At 38.9% G+C, this 16082-nt stretch overlaps 1 protein-coding gene across 4 annotated transcripts in view; it reads left to right on the top strand.

Annotated features, from left to right (window-relative positions):
• The window catches only part of LOC139114321 (organic cation transporter protein-like), a 41153-nt gene that overhangs the window by 11533 nt on the left and 13538 nt on the right, over positions 1 to 16082 (top strand). For 2 of the 4 annotated variants that reach the window (XR_011547844.1, XM_070675968.1), the window contains 3 exons: positions 55 to 169; positions 2707 to 2916; positions 6824 to 7267. Coding sequence is in view for 2 of the 4 variants with exons in the window: in XM_070675968.1 (XP_070532069.1) it covers positions 2824 to 2916; positions 6824 to 7267 (537 nt within the window). In the remaining 2 variants the exon portion in view is untranslated. Of the gene's footprint in view, positions 1 to 54; positions 170 to 2706; positions 2917 to 4234; positions 4707 to 6823; positions 7268 to 12457; positions 12579 to 16082 lie in introns of those variants that run through there. The other 2 variants (XM_070675969.1, XM_070675970.1) reach the window with 2 other exon arrangements.

Here is a 16082-nt window from a genome sequence, read left to right as displayed (position 1 = left end):
GCTTAGATTGATGTATATAAATGCCATAAATGTTTGTCATTTTTATCTTAAAAGGTGGTGCTACCCTATGGATAGGAATCACCCTGGCTACAATCAGCAAATTTTCAGTAACTTGTTCTTTTGGTATGGTTTACACCTTCTCTGCTGAACTTTTCCCAACTCCTCTCAGGTGAGTGTACACAGTGTCATCTACAGTCGTATAGTGACGAAAATGTGTCTTTTGAACGGCACCTGTCCAGCAATTTGCAGTGCAAAATGCAAGAAACTAACAGGCGACGAATTTTTCCTGCTAGCAAAATATGACTTTGTCCCATCAAAGTCCATCAAGTTCCCATTGCCCTGCAAATAATATTGCCAGGTGTCCTGTTGGCCATCTTTGAATTGATGATATATGTTTCACAGGTTTTGTATAAAGGTCGGACATTTACTTTTTTGCCGAAAATTTGGCATTTTTTAAAGTTCATTGTGAAGAGGAAAGTGCCTTCTTTATAAAGGTAATGCGTATTGACAACCTGTTTACACCTACTAATCCTATTCAGTCAAATGAGTACTTTGGTTAGAGTGCAAAATTGCATATTGGGCATAGTCTAAATATAAATGTTTGTTTCTGTAGCGGTATAAATTCTCGTAATTAGTACACTAGATTTTTGATCCATCTGATTATGTACCAATTTGTCCCTTTCGAACATTTTGTAGGACATAGAATTCGATCTCTCTGTGATTTGAAATTGCTCATGTGCGACTTCATGAACTAGTAATCTACAGCGCATGGAGGGGTCGCAGACAGAATAATTGTATCAACTTAGTTCGATTATTAGACCGCTCATTTTTAAGGGTTGGGGTATGGCCGAGCGGTTTTGACTGTGATGTCTTCGCTAGATGACTGGGTGCCAAGTCCGATCGAAATTGTACTGAATTATGTACTTTCTGGGTCAGCCAACGTTTGTATCATAGTTCTGCTTGGGATCCAGAATTTGCCATGGGACCTTTGATTGTTTGTCAACAGCCAAAACTCACTAGTGAGAAACCAAATCACATTTTTCAGTTTTTACGACTATTTAGCTAAAGCACTTTTAGAAAGCCGAAAACGGAAAGGAAAGCGTACTTTAGAAAAATAAAAAAACAAAAAAACCAGAAATACTTACTTAGCAACCGCTTTTTATGACATTCTACCTCGACAGTTAATAATACGCTTCTAAATGCAGGTGTACGAAAGCTAGTGAACTGGTGATTTTATGCATTAATTTTTTCACTAAAGAACTAAGTCAACGTTTAGAGCAGTGATTTTTTTTAATAGTGGATCATTACAATGTCAAGTTGAATATACGACATTTGTGTCGAGACCAGATCTGGGAATGATATATATATATATATATATATATATATATATATATATATATATATATATATATATATATATATATATATATATATATATATATATATATATATATATATATATATTTATTACATGCCTCGATGTGAGTGCAAATCAGTGCAGTGATTTGAATAGGAACATCCGGGGAGTTAGCGGGCCGGTGAACGATGTACTGACCAGTTTCCATGTTTACCCGGTCAAGTGAAGCCCTTCGACGTTTTCTACGTCAAAGTAGATGCTTAACCCTACATGTAAAATATCCATACGCGCACTGCTATTTTGACTTTCGTTAAAATCTGTTTGATACTGGTCGATAATGGTACAATTGTTTGAAAGTGCCCTGCATGTATAGCATTAGCTTTGAAGAGGCAAATAGTAAAAATATTATTGCCTGAATACATGGTTTTATGTGCCCTTGTAGAAGGAGCCAATTTGCCCTCCTGGCGTCGGGTAAATTGTCACCTGCTCTCGGGCACATAAACCCATGTATTCAGGCAATAATATATAATCTTCACCGATGCTAGTGTAATTGGATGTGGCTAGTTTAAATCCTGAATGCATCCAGTGTAAATACATGTTTATAATAGGCTCCACCACTACATTTACACTTCGTTATATTATACAGTCGAGGTTTTCATCAAGGAAGTTGATATTAAACACTGGTATCGGATTGTTAGGGCTTACACTCATCTGAGCTGAGCTAACTGACTTTGTGCGCATGTTGTCTATCTTGCACAGCTATTCGAACATACCAAACTCAGTTATTGGCGAGTGAATGCCATCGCATGCTTTCATGAATTGGACACTCATTTACCCTAGAGATTGCTATAAGCGATGGTCTATTTTCTACTTTACTGTTTGAATGATCATTGACAGGGAAAGTTGATCATTCTTCACTGCCGCAGAACCAAGACTTGACTTAAGCCAGGCTCTATAACACCTAATAGTCGCCAAATGCTCAGTTCAATGCTGAGTATTCTTATGCAGCTATTTCAGTGCATGAACTTTGATTTTGTATTGATCAAAATAGACAACAGAGAGTGGTTATAACTATCGTTATACAATTGCATTGGTATCATAGTATACACAATTAAAAAACTCAAAGAAGCGTATTTACACCCGTTTCAATAGCAAACTTGCAATAGCGTTTTTATAGGATGCTAATCCACCGTGTAGGATATCAAGCTGTCCAGTAAACAGCTGCTTTTCACTTATTTGTGGACAAAACCAATATCCGGCATACCGTTTACTTATTATATGTAACTTGATTCTTGCATAATGAAAACACAGCTAACGCAAATGCCTGTTCTACTGTGCCTCTGCCTTAGGTCAACTGGTGTTGGCATGTGTTCAATGTGTGCCCGCATTGGAGGAATCTTAGCGCCCCAGCTGTTGCTGATGTCAAAGATCTGGGCAAAACTCCCTGCTGTAGTTTTCGGAGTCTCATGCATACTCGCTGGAATATTGATTCTACCTCTGCCCGAAACAAGGGGCAAGAAGTTACCAGAAACTTTGGAGGAAGGCGAGAGATTCGGAAAGTAAGCTTTGTTGCTTGTTTTATCTTACATATATAGTCTATTAGTATGAATGCCTACACCGTGACATTTATTGACCAAATGATCTACTCATTCTGACTCTGTACTTAAAGAAAACGCTAAGGTTTTGTTAGTCTCGCATGCCAGACCTCGAACCTGCATGCGACGCGAGCAGCGAGTAACCGCAGGTTACGAGGTCAGGCAAGAACCAACTGCTCAGGAATGTGATGACGTCAAAAGTGGGCTGTCTTTCCTACGCTAATAAGAATAACTTTGGACCACCGCGTACAGACGGTCATAACGAATTTTCACTGTACTTGTCCACCACGTTTCACATATCTGTGCCGAAAAAACACTCAAGCAAAAATCTACGGCGAGAATTTATTTGTGAAGCCATTTACCACCAGCTCAACGGCAGTTGAATGGGGCCCAAACTCTGAGCTTCGTTTGAACGGAGCAAAATAAATAAGCAAACTCCATAGAGGATGTCGACGATCAACAAAATGCAATCGCAAGCATTGAAGCAAGGCCGGAGCAATCTTAAAATTAGAGATTGGCCATATCTTGTCGGCAAATTCACGGAAACGTCGTCTCCTTCCTTCTGTCATGGCTACCTCCTGCTTCGGTTTCAGGCTGTCCATCACCGCTTTCTTCAACGGCATAGATCATTTTTGCAGATTTTTTCATCATGGTTACTGGGGATAGCGTAACCGTGATTTCATGAAGCCGTACTACTGTCTGAGGTCAACGTAAGGCAGTTTACTTCGAATGAAACATTTCTGGATGAATGACACAATCATTCAGTCAAATTCAAAAGGCTATTTTTAGACGCTCCACCTACATTCATGAATAAACAAAAGATGTACTCTTTCATCAAGCCGATTTTCGAAGCATTCTATTGGACAATATATATAGCTTGTCGGTTCTAGCCAGACGTCGTAACCTGCGGTTACTCGCTGGTCGCGGCTTCGCCGCTCGCGCCGCACGCAGGTTTCGAGGTCTGGCATGCGAGACTAAGGTTTTGTCTACATTTAACATCTGTCACTCTTTTCATATATTCTGTCTTACGACACACAAAAAATATGAAACCACAATTTAATTTCTGATATTCTTTTTTTCATACACTATAACTCCGTCTGTCATCATGAATTGTGCGTCTCCGTTTCGCCTCTAATATAGCGATATATACATGTATGCAGTATATCAACTCTTTAAAAAAAGCTATCAACCTTAATAGATCTTTACTTATCCTTACAATCTTCTTGAGGCAAATCATAAATAGCTAATGGAATTGTCACATTTTGTACGTATCTTCTCACAGGAAACCGAAAAAAAGACCTGACGTTTATAGCGGTTATGGAAAAATAAGTAAAGTGGAGGAGGAAAATTCCCTTCCTATGGAGGAGATGGTCATAAGCTGAATATTTTTGTCAAATTCCATTCGTCTCTCCTCTTTTCGCTATATGGTTAAGTTTTTATCATGGTGAATAGACAAAGTTGATCTCATAAATTATTAAAACTAAATGTGTCGGATGCAATCCAACGGTATTTGGTGCGAAAGCGATTTAAAAAAATTGTAAGTGTTCTACGATGCAACTTCCTAAAAGATTTATCGAATATGTTAATTAATTACCGTATTAACTGCTGTAAAGTTTCATAGCTAACGTAAAATATGTATTTTGGGGGGTTTAAAAAATTGTTTTTCGGTATCTTCATGGTATGTCTGTTTTTGCATGGAATTAAACTGTAATCGTCCTCCTTTTTAATCAATAAACATCCAATTTCAAACTAAAGATACCCGGAAAGATATTTTTTTATTCCTGTTCACTTAGAATTAACAAAACATCAGATTTGTTTAATCCTCTGGCCTGATACTCATCAATATCTTATCCGACGCATGTGATGCAGTGTATATTTCTCACAATTTCAGAGCTCGTTATTTGGTATTTGCCTTGCTTCCTTCTAAAATAAGAGTAGTTGTTTGACAGCAGATAGCTGAGAATCATCATTGACATTTTCAAAATGAAGGAAAATAATTTGCCCCCTCTTCCCGTCTTCAACGTGACATGCTTTACAGAAGCATTTTGGCAACCACGAGGATCACTTTTATATTTCCTACCACTCTGATTTCGGCCATTCTACCTCCAAAATTACATACACAGCAAATAAACTACAGGAAGATTTCAGTACATGCCTGTAACAGTGTCCGATCAGTACGTACCTGTAACAGTCCCTAAGAAATAACTTCTGTTACAGGACCTGTAAAATTGGTCAGATATAAGGGGTGTATGAAAAGGTCTGTATCAGGCCAGGTATTACAGAAATGTATACAGTGATGTAATTTCTGAGTGTACCTAGTGCTGTGACCACATGACTGAAATACTGGTGTACAAACAGTGGTATGTCAGTGTGTAATTTGCACGGCCTGTTTCAGGGTCTGAAAATGTGTCAGATTTCAGCGGTGTATATTTTCAGAGAATGGGCTTATTTTGATGACAAAAATGAATACAGGCATAATTGTGTACACATTACGAAATTATTGACCTTGTTGCAGATCTGTGTTCATATTGCTGTGTACAGTCCTGTAAATATAGTGCTGAGACAGGCAGAAATTTCAGACCCTGTCACAGGTCTGTGTCCACAGCCCTGGACACAGGTCTGTGTCCACAGCCCTGGACACATTCCTGCTCATCAGCCCCTATGAGATAGCGTCATACATATGATAAATTATTAGTTAAAAGTCTCGAGAACGGGATGTTCCATAGTGTGACCTTGTTTACTCTTAAGAAACAACCAAAGACTGGCGGGAAAATGCCATTTGATGACCATTGTGTAATGATGATAATTTTTTAGTTACGTAAGTGTAAAAAAGTACATAACTTTGTAGAGAATGTACACTGACGACGTAGAATTTCAGACATGGAGTGTCACGTTGCCATCTGGTAATAAAGATTTTAACTGGTGCTGCAATCAACATCTTGGTGTGTCAGCTTCAGTTACTGAAAGCATAACGATCCAGGCTTGTATCTCAACTCGTATGTCCCTAGCTACGAGCGCGACGCTACGTTAAATGTAGCTAAAGTGTGTTGTCTATGATTCACCCGCTCGTTCGAAACCCCTTTGGAGCCCCAATTGAATGAGCAACTGCACTCAACGTTTCAGCCGATTGTGCCGTCCGATTTTGCACATTCAATGACAAACACCTGGTTGCCTCCGAAATCGCCTAAGAAAACGGAGACAAATCGAGTCCGTGTAGACTATCAACGTCGATAGACAGTAGGAAAAGATGATCCATCCAATAATATACAGTTACTGTAGTAAACGGCGACCGCGCTGTTGCTGTGGCAGAAACATTGACAATTCTTATTCGATATGTTAATGGGTTATTCCAGACCCAACGCAAATGTTGAGAGGAAATAAAGAGATATGAACTCAGATAAGTACAACTTTAATAACTAATATTAAATCGAAATTTCACTTCGGACACATGTAACTGGATGCTTCAACGTTGCACCTTTAAATGGCGGAGAATATCGTAAAATCACTTAAACTAAACAAAAATAAAAAATAAACAGCTTTCCTATTTTATTTTTTTTAACTACTGAGTCTGAAATTTTACTTTCCCCCTAAAAACGTTCATTGAAATTCCGTCAGCAAAGTATGTGCGAATTTTTTAAAAACTTTTTAAAGAGTAACATATGCGCCATACTGCAAGACCGAAAAAAGGTTAGATGGCAACCCAGGCAGTGACCTTACATGACTGTTTGCGGTGTGTAGAGGTCATCAGAGCAATGAGGTTTTCTTCTGAAATACACGATATACTGTGGAAACTTTACCCCGCTTTCCTACGGATCTTTTTGCAGTTTCAGAGTGTAACATACAATGTACTGTACTTTTGATTTTTCTTCAGTCAAAAATGCTGCAATTCGATGACGTTTTGAAGCACATCCTTGGTGAGTTTGGCAAATACCAGAAGTTGGTATACGTTCTGATGGGTCTAATAGCCATTCCTTGCGCATACCATTCTATTTGCCCTGTGTTTCTCGCCGCCAGCACTAAATCCTGGTGCAAAGTTCCCGATGCAGCGGAGGTGAGCGCACAAATCTGTCTCGCCAACTTCACAGGCAATTGTGCCGAGATGGTGAAAAACCTTACCATTCCAAGCAAGCACACAGATGTTGGATGTGGCAAGGAATTATCTTTCGAACAGTGTTATCGATATAATATTACCTATAAAGAAATCATATACTCCATTGAGAATGGAAAAAAGTCAAATGCCAACTACACGAAGATCAAGTGCGACCATGGATGGGAGTACGACAAATCGCAGTACAAATCTACGGTGCCCCAGCAGGTAAGACTTGAACGTAGGACCACTGTATTTAGGAAGTATGTGCCTCGAAAGTAAAGACTTAAACTTTTGCTAAAACTTTCCTAAATTAAACTTTAACTATTCCCTTACTAAATCAACAATAGAAATCGAGGGTCACCATCCAAAGTTTGGAACTAGCGAAACAAATTCCCAAACATTTTGCAATATTTAAAACTCCAAATTGCCGCCAATCCTGTGTTGACTCTCCGGGAAAAAATATAAGTTTGGATTTTCGAAAAACTGAGACGGTGAAAGTTTTCCTTTCTCCAAAAACTTTAAATGAGCCCCCACAAGTGGCAGATCAGAAAAGAATTGTAGAAATTTGAGAGTTCGACTATCTGTCCCCGAGGCGCGTTCGACCCTAATACCGTGTACTAAGCCGTCCCTGGGTTGTTAAATGGTTGAGGAAGGACCAAGGAGTGTTGGATATTCGGTGGTTTACCGACCTACGTCTAGACGTGGTCAAGTGGGCAATACCCTTGGTCTTTCGTGTTCGTATGTTAGAATTGTATTTGTGATTGTTTTTGTATCGGTGACTGATCTTTTGTTCTCGTGAGACTTAAAATAGTTCTGAGTTGATGCAACATGGTCAATTCATGTGTATTCAAGAATCTAATTCTTTTAAGTGATTTTTTGCTCCAAAGCAGCAACCTATACACTTTAGATTAGTAAGGACTTCTGATTTGGCTAACAGGCAAGATTTTAACAGTTATACATAACGTTAAATGTCAAGTCATATAAATCACTTAGGGAGCATTCGTTTTTCACGGGGAGGGGGGGTCGGTGGAATTTGAGCGACAAATGAAATGTAAAAAGCGACCCCCCTCCAAATCAAATTTCTAAAATTTGACCCCCTCAATTCATCAATTGTAAAATGTGACCCCCCCCTAAAAAAAAATCATCAGATTTGATTCATTAACCCTTCGCACCCTGTGGCCCCGGGCTGAAAAAAGTTTCCTCACATACTAGAGAATCAACATTTTTGGTGAAATTCTAAAATCAAATTTTTTGCTTACGCATGAATTTGTAATCGCTCTAGTCTAATCAAGTTCACTAATATCAATAATCAAGAGTACATAAATACACAGATTTATATAGTTTTGTATTGGAAAAAAAATTATTCATAGTTTCCTCATAGACAAGACAGTGAATCAACATTTCGGTGACATTCCAAAATCAAATTTCTTGCACAAACATCCACTTGTAACCACCCTAGTCTAATCAAGTACATTAATATCAATAATCAAGCGTACATAAATACACAGATTTAACTAGTTTTATATTGGAAAAAAATTATTCATAGTTTCCTCTGACAAGATAGTGAATTAACAATTCGATGAAATTCCAAAATCAAATTTCTTGCTCACACATGCACTGGTAACTACCCTATTCTGATCAAGTACATTAATATCAATAACCAAGAGTCTATAAGTACACATATTTAGCTAGTTTTGTATTTAAAAGAATTTTCTTTTTTGCCTGGGAGTTCTTGTGTGTTATCACAGTATACCTAGGGAGTCCAAGACGGGAACTTTCCAGAGAGTGTTTTACGTTGCATGCTGCACTGGAATGTCTACGTGTCAGCGTGTCAGATATTTTTGTATTTTGAGTTTTACTCAAGTAAGCAGATATGTAAAGAAACCGGTGAGTGGCAGAGATCGAACTTTATGCGGATCAGACTGTTTATTTAAACCCTACGCCATCCTCTACTTAAGTCGATCGAACGACCATTGCTCACACAAGTGAAAGCCGTGCCGTATATGCAATACGCACTGCACGCTGAGATGATAGTAATATTTAGTATCACCACAAGATGCTTCGCAAAACCCTACTGAATGAATGTTTGTGAAAGAGATAACTGGAAATGCATGATATGATGCTTGTACTGTTGGGAATAGTCAGATCTGACCGTCGTCAGTCTAGTGAAGAAATGACACCGCAGCATCTCACACTCAAAATCCATACCTGCCCTGTGAAGCTGAAGTGAGTATGAGGATGACGCCAATTTTACACTCGCAAGTGTTTATCTCGCCTGAAATACACACAGCAAGTTGATTACAAAGTTGCACATTCCCAAAAAGGCAATTAGGGTAAACTATTTTACAGAATCGGTTTGGAGACCATGACGTGATTAAGCCTCTCCATGTTTTTTCAGTTATTTGTTATTTTGTAATATACAGAAAGAGTTGGGGATTGATATTTCTCAATCCCTTCCATATTATACTATCATTTGTCCGAAAATGAAAATAAGGAAGGTCGGGAAGAAATGATAAAATAAATAAAATTATGATTCTCCGGCATCTTTTGTTCATTGTGTCTCTTTGGTCATTGGCGGAGCTCAGACAACTTGTGGTTTGAAGGGTACCGTTAGATTTAGGTGGATGAGATTCTTGTATCTCCAGGTGAATACATGATGTTGTAGCTGAGGGACAGTTTCAAATAGGGTCAATAATAGATCTACGGCTTGCTGATTTTCACCTTGGTTATCTTATTTCAAACTGTAGTCCACAACATGGTATTCACAGCTAAACGTAATCATACTAAAATGTCACCTTGACTTTCATTCATTCATTCTTCATCAGTTTTGTGAAAAGCATACCAAGCAATAAATAATGTTTATTTAATATTTATTTCTGGGCACCCCTAAAAATTCAAGTAGATGCCAAATTTATATTTGTACACTTGGTATTTCTGGATACACTGGTATATTTCCTATATCAATGATATACATGTATAGCATTGAACAAAATTTTCATCTATTGATTTTTGTCTGCATATTCATGTAGTATTTGAAATAAACAATCCTATGTGCTACACTGTTTTCTGGATAATGAAGGTGTCATAATTTCTTTCGAGAGAGAGTGGACGTACCATAGCCAAAGAAAAGTGACTTTTGTGTTGAAGAATAAATTATGTAGATGTTAAAGTATGAGTCATTGCTAAAGGAACGAGTAAAGTGTAACATTGTATTTACATGACCTGAAAAGATACAGACGTGTTGGAAATTATAACTATCAACAAACAACAGTACAAATAGTTATCCTGGATTTCATAGAAATGTGTCAGGACTTTCCCTCATTCAATCTTTGTCTCATCATCATGTTATTTTTTGTGAGTTAAAGTTGTCATTTATATAACTTTTAATGTTGAAAAATGATCAATTCATTAAAATGTTCGTTGTCTGCTCGCAAAGTGATTCTTTTTCACCCTGGAGTGCGGAGACAAAACGTGGGACGCGACACTGTTTGATTGACAATCTTGTGAGACGAAAGTTGCAATTTGCGAACCACTCACAGACCTTGTTGTTGATGAACTTCCCCCCACGTGGTATAAAATTGAGAAATATTCGGAAAGGACCAATCATTGCGCAAGTTTTAGAGAAGACAATCAACCCGAGTGATATGGGAGGGCTTTATTTTTTAAATATCATCCAATGATAGGAAAGTCATTCATTGATGCAAAGTCGCAACTTTGAACAAAGCGAGAGCCCGGGGATGTTTGAGTACGATCACCCGCCTCGACAATATTTACCCAGAGACCGGCGTTGGCGTTGATAGATCATACCATGTAAAGTTTTCTTACTACTATCTCGCATTACTTTTTTGCGGATATTTTGTAAATCACACATTTCCAAACGCGTAAATAATAAGCTAAGGCTCCATGCACTGAGAATAAACTAAGGGACGGACTACGTCGCATCAGAACATTTTCACGTCCTTCCATGTGATGATCGACATCCGCCACTCCATCCCGGCGGTGTCAGCCCCGGCCGGACTGGATATGTTTAATCACGGCAATTTGACAGCAATAGTTGAAAAGAAATACTCCACATCCCTACTCATTGTAAAACTTTATCTTTCTGACATATCCAAACATCCTTTCACAAACTCCTCACTTTGCGCGATATGCACATATATTTTTCCCAGGCCAGGAGATACGGCGCGCCTTTCATCAGCTTGTAACATACACAGGAGTTCGTTGACCTCATTGTACGTCTGGGCCGCGACCGACTTGGCGACGCGCGCGAAATCGAAATATCTTTTAAAAATTGGAAGTTTTGAATAGTTCATGTTGTTTGAATGTTGTAATTTTTAAAAGCTCATGGCTCCCATCATATTTCTATCTATTGATCTTTAAATCTACGCCTCTTTTACGAGCGTATACCGTTTCGGTCATAGGTTCATGTTTGTTTGCACAGGCAAAACATGGTCGGGGGTGCGACTCCGCGGCTTGTCCGGAGTGTTCGTTTGATGTCGCTAATTCACATTAAATCAAACCCATTCACAATTTTAAAGACGGGACGAGTAAACAAAGGTATGGCTGGAGTAAATTAACATGTTTCGGGACATTATACGCGTAAAGATACTTGAAATTAGCGGTTTTCGTTTGTGCTGAATTTGTTCCGTTAGAACATAGGGTAAGCGACGGGGGTCACGTATAGCGGTCGTGCGCACTTACAAACAAAAAGTCGGTCACGAGCCCCCCACCGGAGACGGGATATTATAATTATTAATCGCAAACACGGAGATAATTGAAGCAAACAAATTAAATCAGGTGAATGTCAGAATAATCTGCAAGAAACTTACCAAAATGTACCTCATTAAATGCGACTGTGTTTGTTTATATTTGCCTTTATTATAATTTCTCGCGCGGGGGCACCGTCAATTGTTAGGGTAAGCGAGAGTACACGGGATTTTGCGAGAGATTTTGAAAAATCGCATTTTTTATCAAAATTATGAATTTTTATCAACATATTACTGTACCACCGTGTTCCTGAATGAGAAGAGAACGTGTGGCCACAAAACAGGGTCTCTTTACGATCAGTACTTGGAGAACGAGGTGAAAAAAAGATCCGGGCGTAAATAGGTCAACCTGAATTCTTTTTACTATATAGTAGTAACAAGTTGAAAGCTGATCTTTCTGCAGCAAATTGTCTGTAACTGCGAACTTTATTCCGTTTATGAGTTCAGTCAGATGTCTGAGATTGTCATGAGAACATTATTTGTGATTGTTCCACTGAACTTTTGTTGATGCGCGGAGTTTGCAGGGGAAGACTTCAGGTTAGTGCGGCAGAACGAGTGTCCCCGAAGAGCCGACCGGAAGTAAACAAAGATCTAAGATGGCTGCGCCCGTGGTAGCTGAACTGGACGCTGCTTAGCAGTGAATTGCGTGTGTTGTCGCCGACTTTCATGTGCGGACATTACACCGGACTTACAATTGTGCTCATCATCGAACATTAGTTAAAGTCGCGTGTGAACTATTTGTGTTTCCGAGCCGCGTGGTCAAGTCTGAGGTACCTCTGCGGTAACGTTAAGTTTTCCATAGAAATTGTTAAGCATTTAGAAAGGGTTTGAACACAGTTTTTGTTCTGAAAGTGTGTTCGACTCCTGCCGTCGGGAGGTCGATCAGTATGGGTATTGTTACCATGGGGTAATATTTATAGTTTTCAAGTACGTTTTACTATTTTATATGTAGACCCCGATATTTGACACAATATAGAAGTTGTTTGTTACATTATATAACTGTGTGTAATAGTTCCTCATTTCATGCCCCATGCTCTGTAGCTCTGCGTACAGGTCTGTGCACGTGTGTTCCCTGCATTATATGGCCTCTACCACAGCCCTGCAACGGTCTATGAAGAGAACTGAGGTCTCTGCGGCATGGATCTGGACCGCAATGATGAAAAAACGGACTTTTTGGCCGAAATTCTGCTCTATTGGGGCAAAATCCTTTCCCTGCCTACCTTTACCTCCTAACCAATCCCAGAAAAGATGCGATTAACTTCTCCTAACGTCCAAAACCGCTCATTTTCTGAAACATAACGTACTCGACAAGTTGTTTACCCATGGAGATCCCCATTTTGAATCTCGCTGTAGAGACCCCAGTTATCTCCACAGACCGTTGCAGGGCTGTGATGGAGGCCGTATAACGTTGGGAACACACAGACCTGTACTCAGGGCTACATACTCTGTTGCTGCTGTAGAGAGGTTAACGCTAGTATCAGACTAGCTGGCCCTGCTAGAGAAATAAATTAGGCTGAGCTTTGGTCGGTTATTATTCTGTCGTCTCGAAACATTGGTTACACAAGCAACATTTCGGTGAAATTCCAAAGTCAATTTTTTTTCCATAACTCAATACAAACTTTTGTAAAATTTGACCCCCCTTTAATCATTGATTGTAAAATTTGACCCCCCTAAAAACAGTTTTGTAAAAGTCAACCCCCCCGATTTCCACCGACCCCCTCCCTGTAAAAAACGAAAGCTCCCTTAGATCATGCCATGATATGTGTAGGGTGTGTACACTTGTCATGATCATTTGCTCACATGTACAAAGCGATTGTCTATAGTCTTGATCATCCTGTGTTTGTAATGAGTTTTATCAGGGTTTGAATACAAGTTTTTCGTCTAAGGATATAGACACTGGCCGTTTCATGCACATGGCAAATTGATTATGAACTAAATAATTTCATTCAAGCATTGTAAGTGGTCGCATATCGAGACCAACTATCGTGACTATGCTAGGACTGCTGATATGTACAGTACATTATAGCAAGATTTATTGACCTAAACATGACCCATCGAGTAACTTAATTACCGAATGCCATCTATGAAATAAAACTCCGAGACACATTCTTGAGTACTTCGAGTCATTTGCAATCGTTTGCATGAAACAATGGACTCTAAAAATACTCTACAATTCGTAAACTTATAAGCTTATTGTTCTGTAACATCTGTTTCCCATTCGTTAAAGGAAAAACTGACTGTCTATAAGCTGTACATGTTAACACAAACGTTTGTCATCTTGACATGTAGCTGCTGAAAATTTGATACACATGGTATGCTGATTATGAAGTGAATGTTTTTGGCCGATTATTGTACGCGGCAAAATATCGAGACTTACTAGTGTGATTTCGATAAGTATGAGTTGTACACAGCTTCAAGCGAGACTGAACTGTGATAATAATTAGGTAGGCAGGACATGCTATTCGTAAATCAATTGCATATTAAATGCACTATAAGAGCTCTGCCATACATCGATTGTCATCACTGAGTTTTATCAAACTTCAAGGGTTCATGACTTGGTTCAATTATGATCCTTTGTAGCGCTCGACTCTTTGACAAAGAATTCGCTACTCACTAAAGGGAAAAATGAGCCAACGCCAATCATGGAAAGATATAGTACTCCGAGACACATTCTTGAAAACTTCGGGTTATACATAACTGTTTGCAATACACCGTCACTGTGCGAGAAATAACAAACTCATCATTCTGCAATGCTATCCGGAAAGGCCTGTAACCTCATAGGCTCAATAATCTAACATCTTTTTCAAATTAATATCCGTTCAAATTTATCTATTTGAACTGAGTTTACGAACAATAAGTATACATAATCTCCCAGTATTCCGAACGAGTGTGGCTGAGTCGCTGACTATGATTCCTCGTGTAGCGGCCGTATCTCTCCGAGCCGTAGGCGAGGGGGTAGGGCCGCTACACAGGGAATCACGCGTCTGCAACGCGAACAAACGAGTGAGGAATACGAGGGGATTGTATATTTATCAAGACCCAGTTTTCCTTGAATAAACTACATAAACCTTTCAGAAATGATATTTAACGCAAATTACTGGGAAAGAACGGCAGGGACTATTTTACAAAAATACATGCTCTTGTGTTATACGGTCGTGCCCAGGTCACAGCTGATGTTACTGCGCTCAGCTGTACTTGCCATATCAAGGCCGAGAATAACTGTGAACACGCCAAAGATGCATCTCTTGTAGCATCCCTCGTAGAGCTTTTTTTCTGTGCGAATCAAGCGGAAATAGATATTTATCAGATCAATGTCTGTAGCAGGTTTCACCAATTTGGTGCATATTTTCACAGTTATATCACTAATTACAGAGGTCATTAAATATGCAAATAAACCCTTAATTAACTTCACACTATTAAACGCTTCTCGACATAGTCAGATATATGTCGGATCAGTATCTTCAGCAGATTTCATCAAAATTTGGTGAGGTTATTTCGGAGTTATATGACTAATTACAAAAATTCAAATGAGGTATTTGTTAACTTTACACTGCCCAATGTTTGTCAGTACAATTAGGTATCTATGAGATCAATATTTGTAGCATGTGTCATCAACTTTGTTGCAGGAATTTTGGAAATATATCACCAATCACAAAAGTGCATTAAATATGCAAATGAGAGATAATTGACATGATACTCACAATTTCATCATAATGTTGTGAGATTGTCATGTGTGAAAAGTTTCTTGAAATATCGTGCAGTATTTCTTGACATATGTCAACACTGTCATTACTGTCTTCATTGGAAACTATTAATGCAAACGAAAATGATATTTCATGACTTCATTTATATGCAAACGACACTAACCGAAATCTAATTCGTTCTTGCTATTACCGTATGGTACCTGTCTTCCAAATCTGACTTGAATCGGTTCAGGCGTTCTTGAGTTCCCGTGTAAGCAGACAGAAGTCCAGACAGACAGACATACACACACACGGATAGACGGACAGACATCGCTACGACCTAAGCTCACGTGAGTGAACACGTGAGCTAATAAAATGGCATTCTTCTGATATATCTCAAGTCCGGAGTATCGTCATTGTTGTCAGAAATGATGAACGCCCTTCGTTTCCTTAACTCGACTCGTTGAATGCCGCTGCAGCATACATCGTTATGTTGAACTTGAAACCCTTTAATGTTGCTTTAGAAAACATTCTCTTCGACAAATGATCACTGATGGCATCGATGACATTTGGCCTTAGTTAGTGACCACT

The sequence above is a fragment of the Ptychodera flava genome, chromosome 16 (genome assembly GCF_041260155.1).
Source record: "Ptychodera flava strain L36383 chromosome 16, AS_Pfla_20210202, whole genome shotgun sequence".
NCBI lineage: Eukaryota > Metazoa > Hemichordata > Enteropneusta > Ptychoderidae > Ptychodera > Ptychodera flava.
This window is presented reverse-complemented; position numbering and strand designations above follow the sequence as displayed.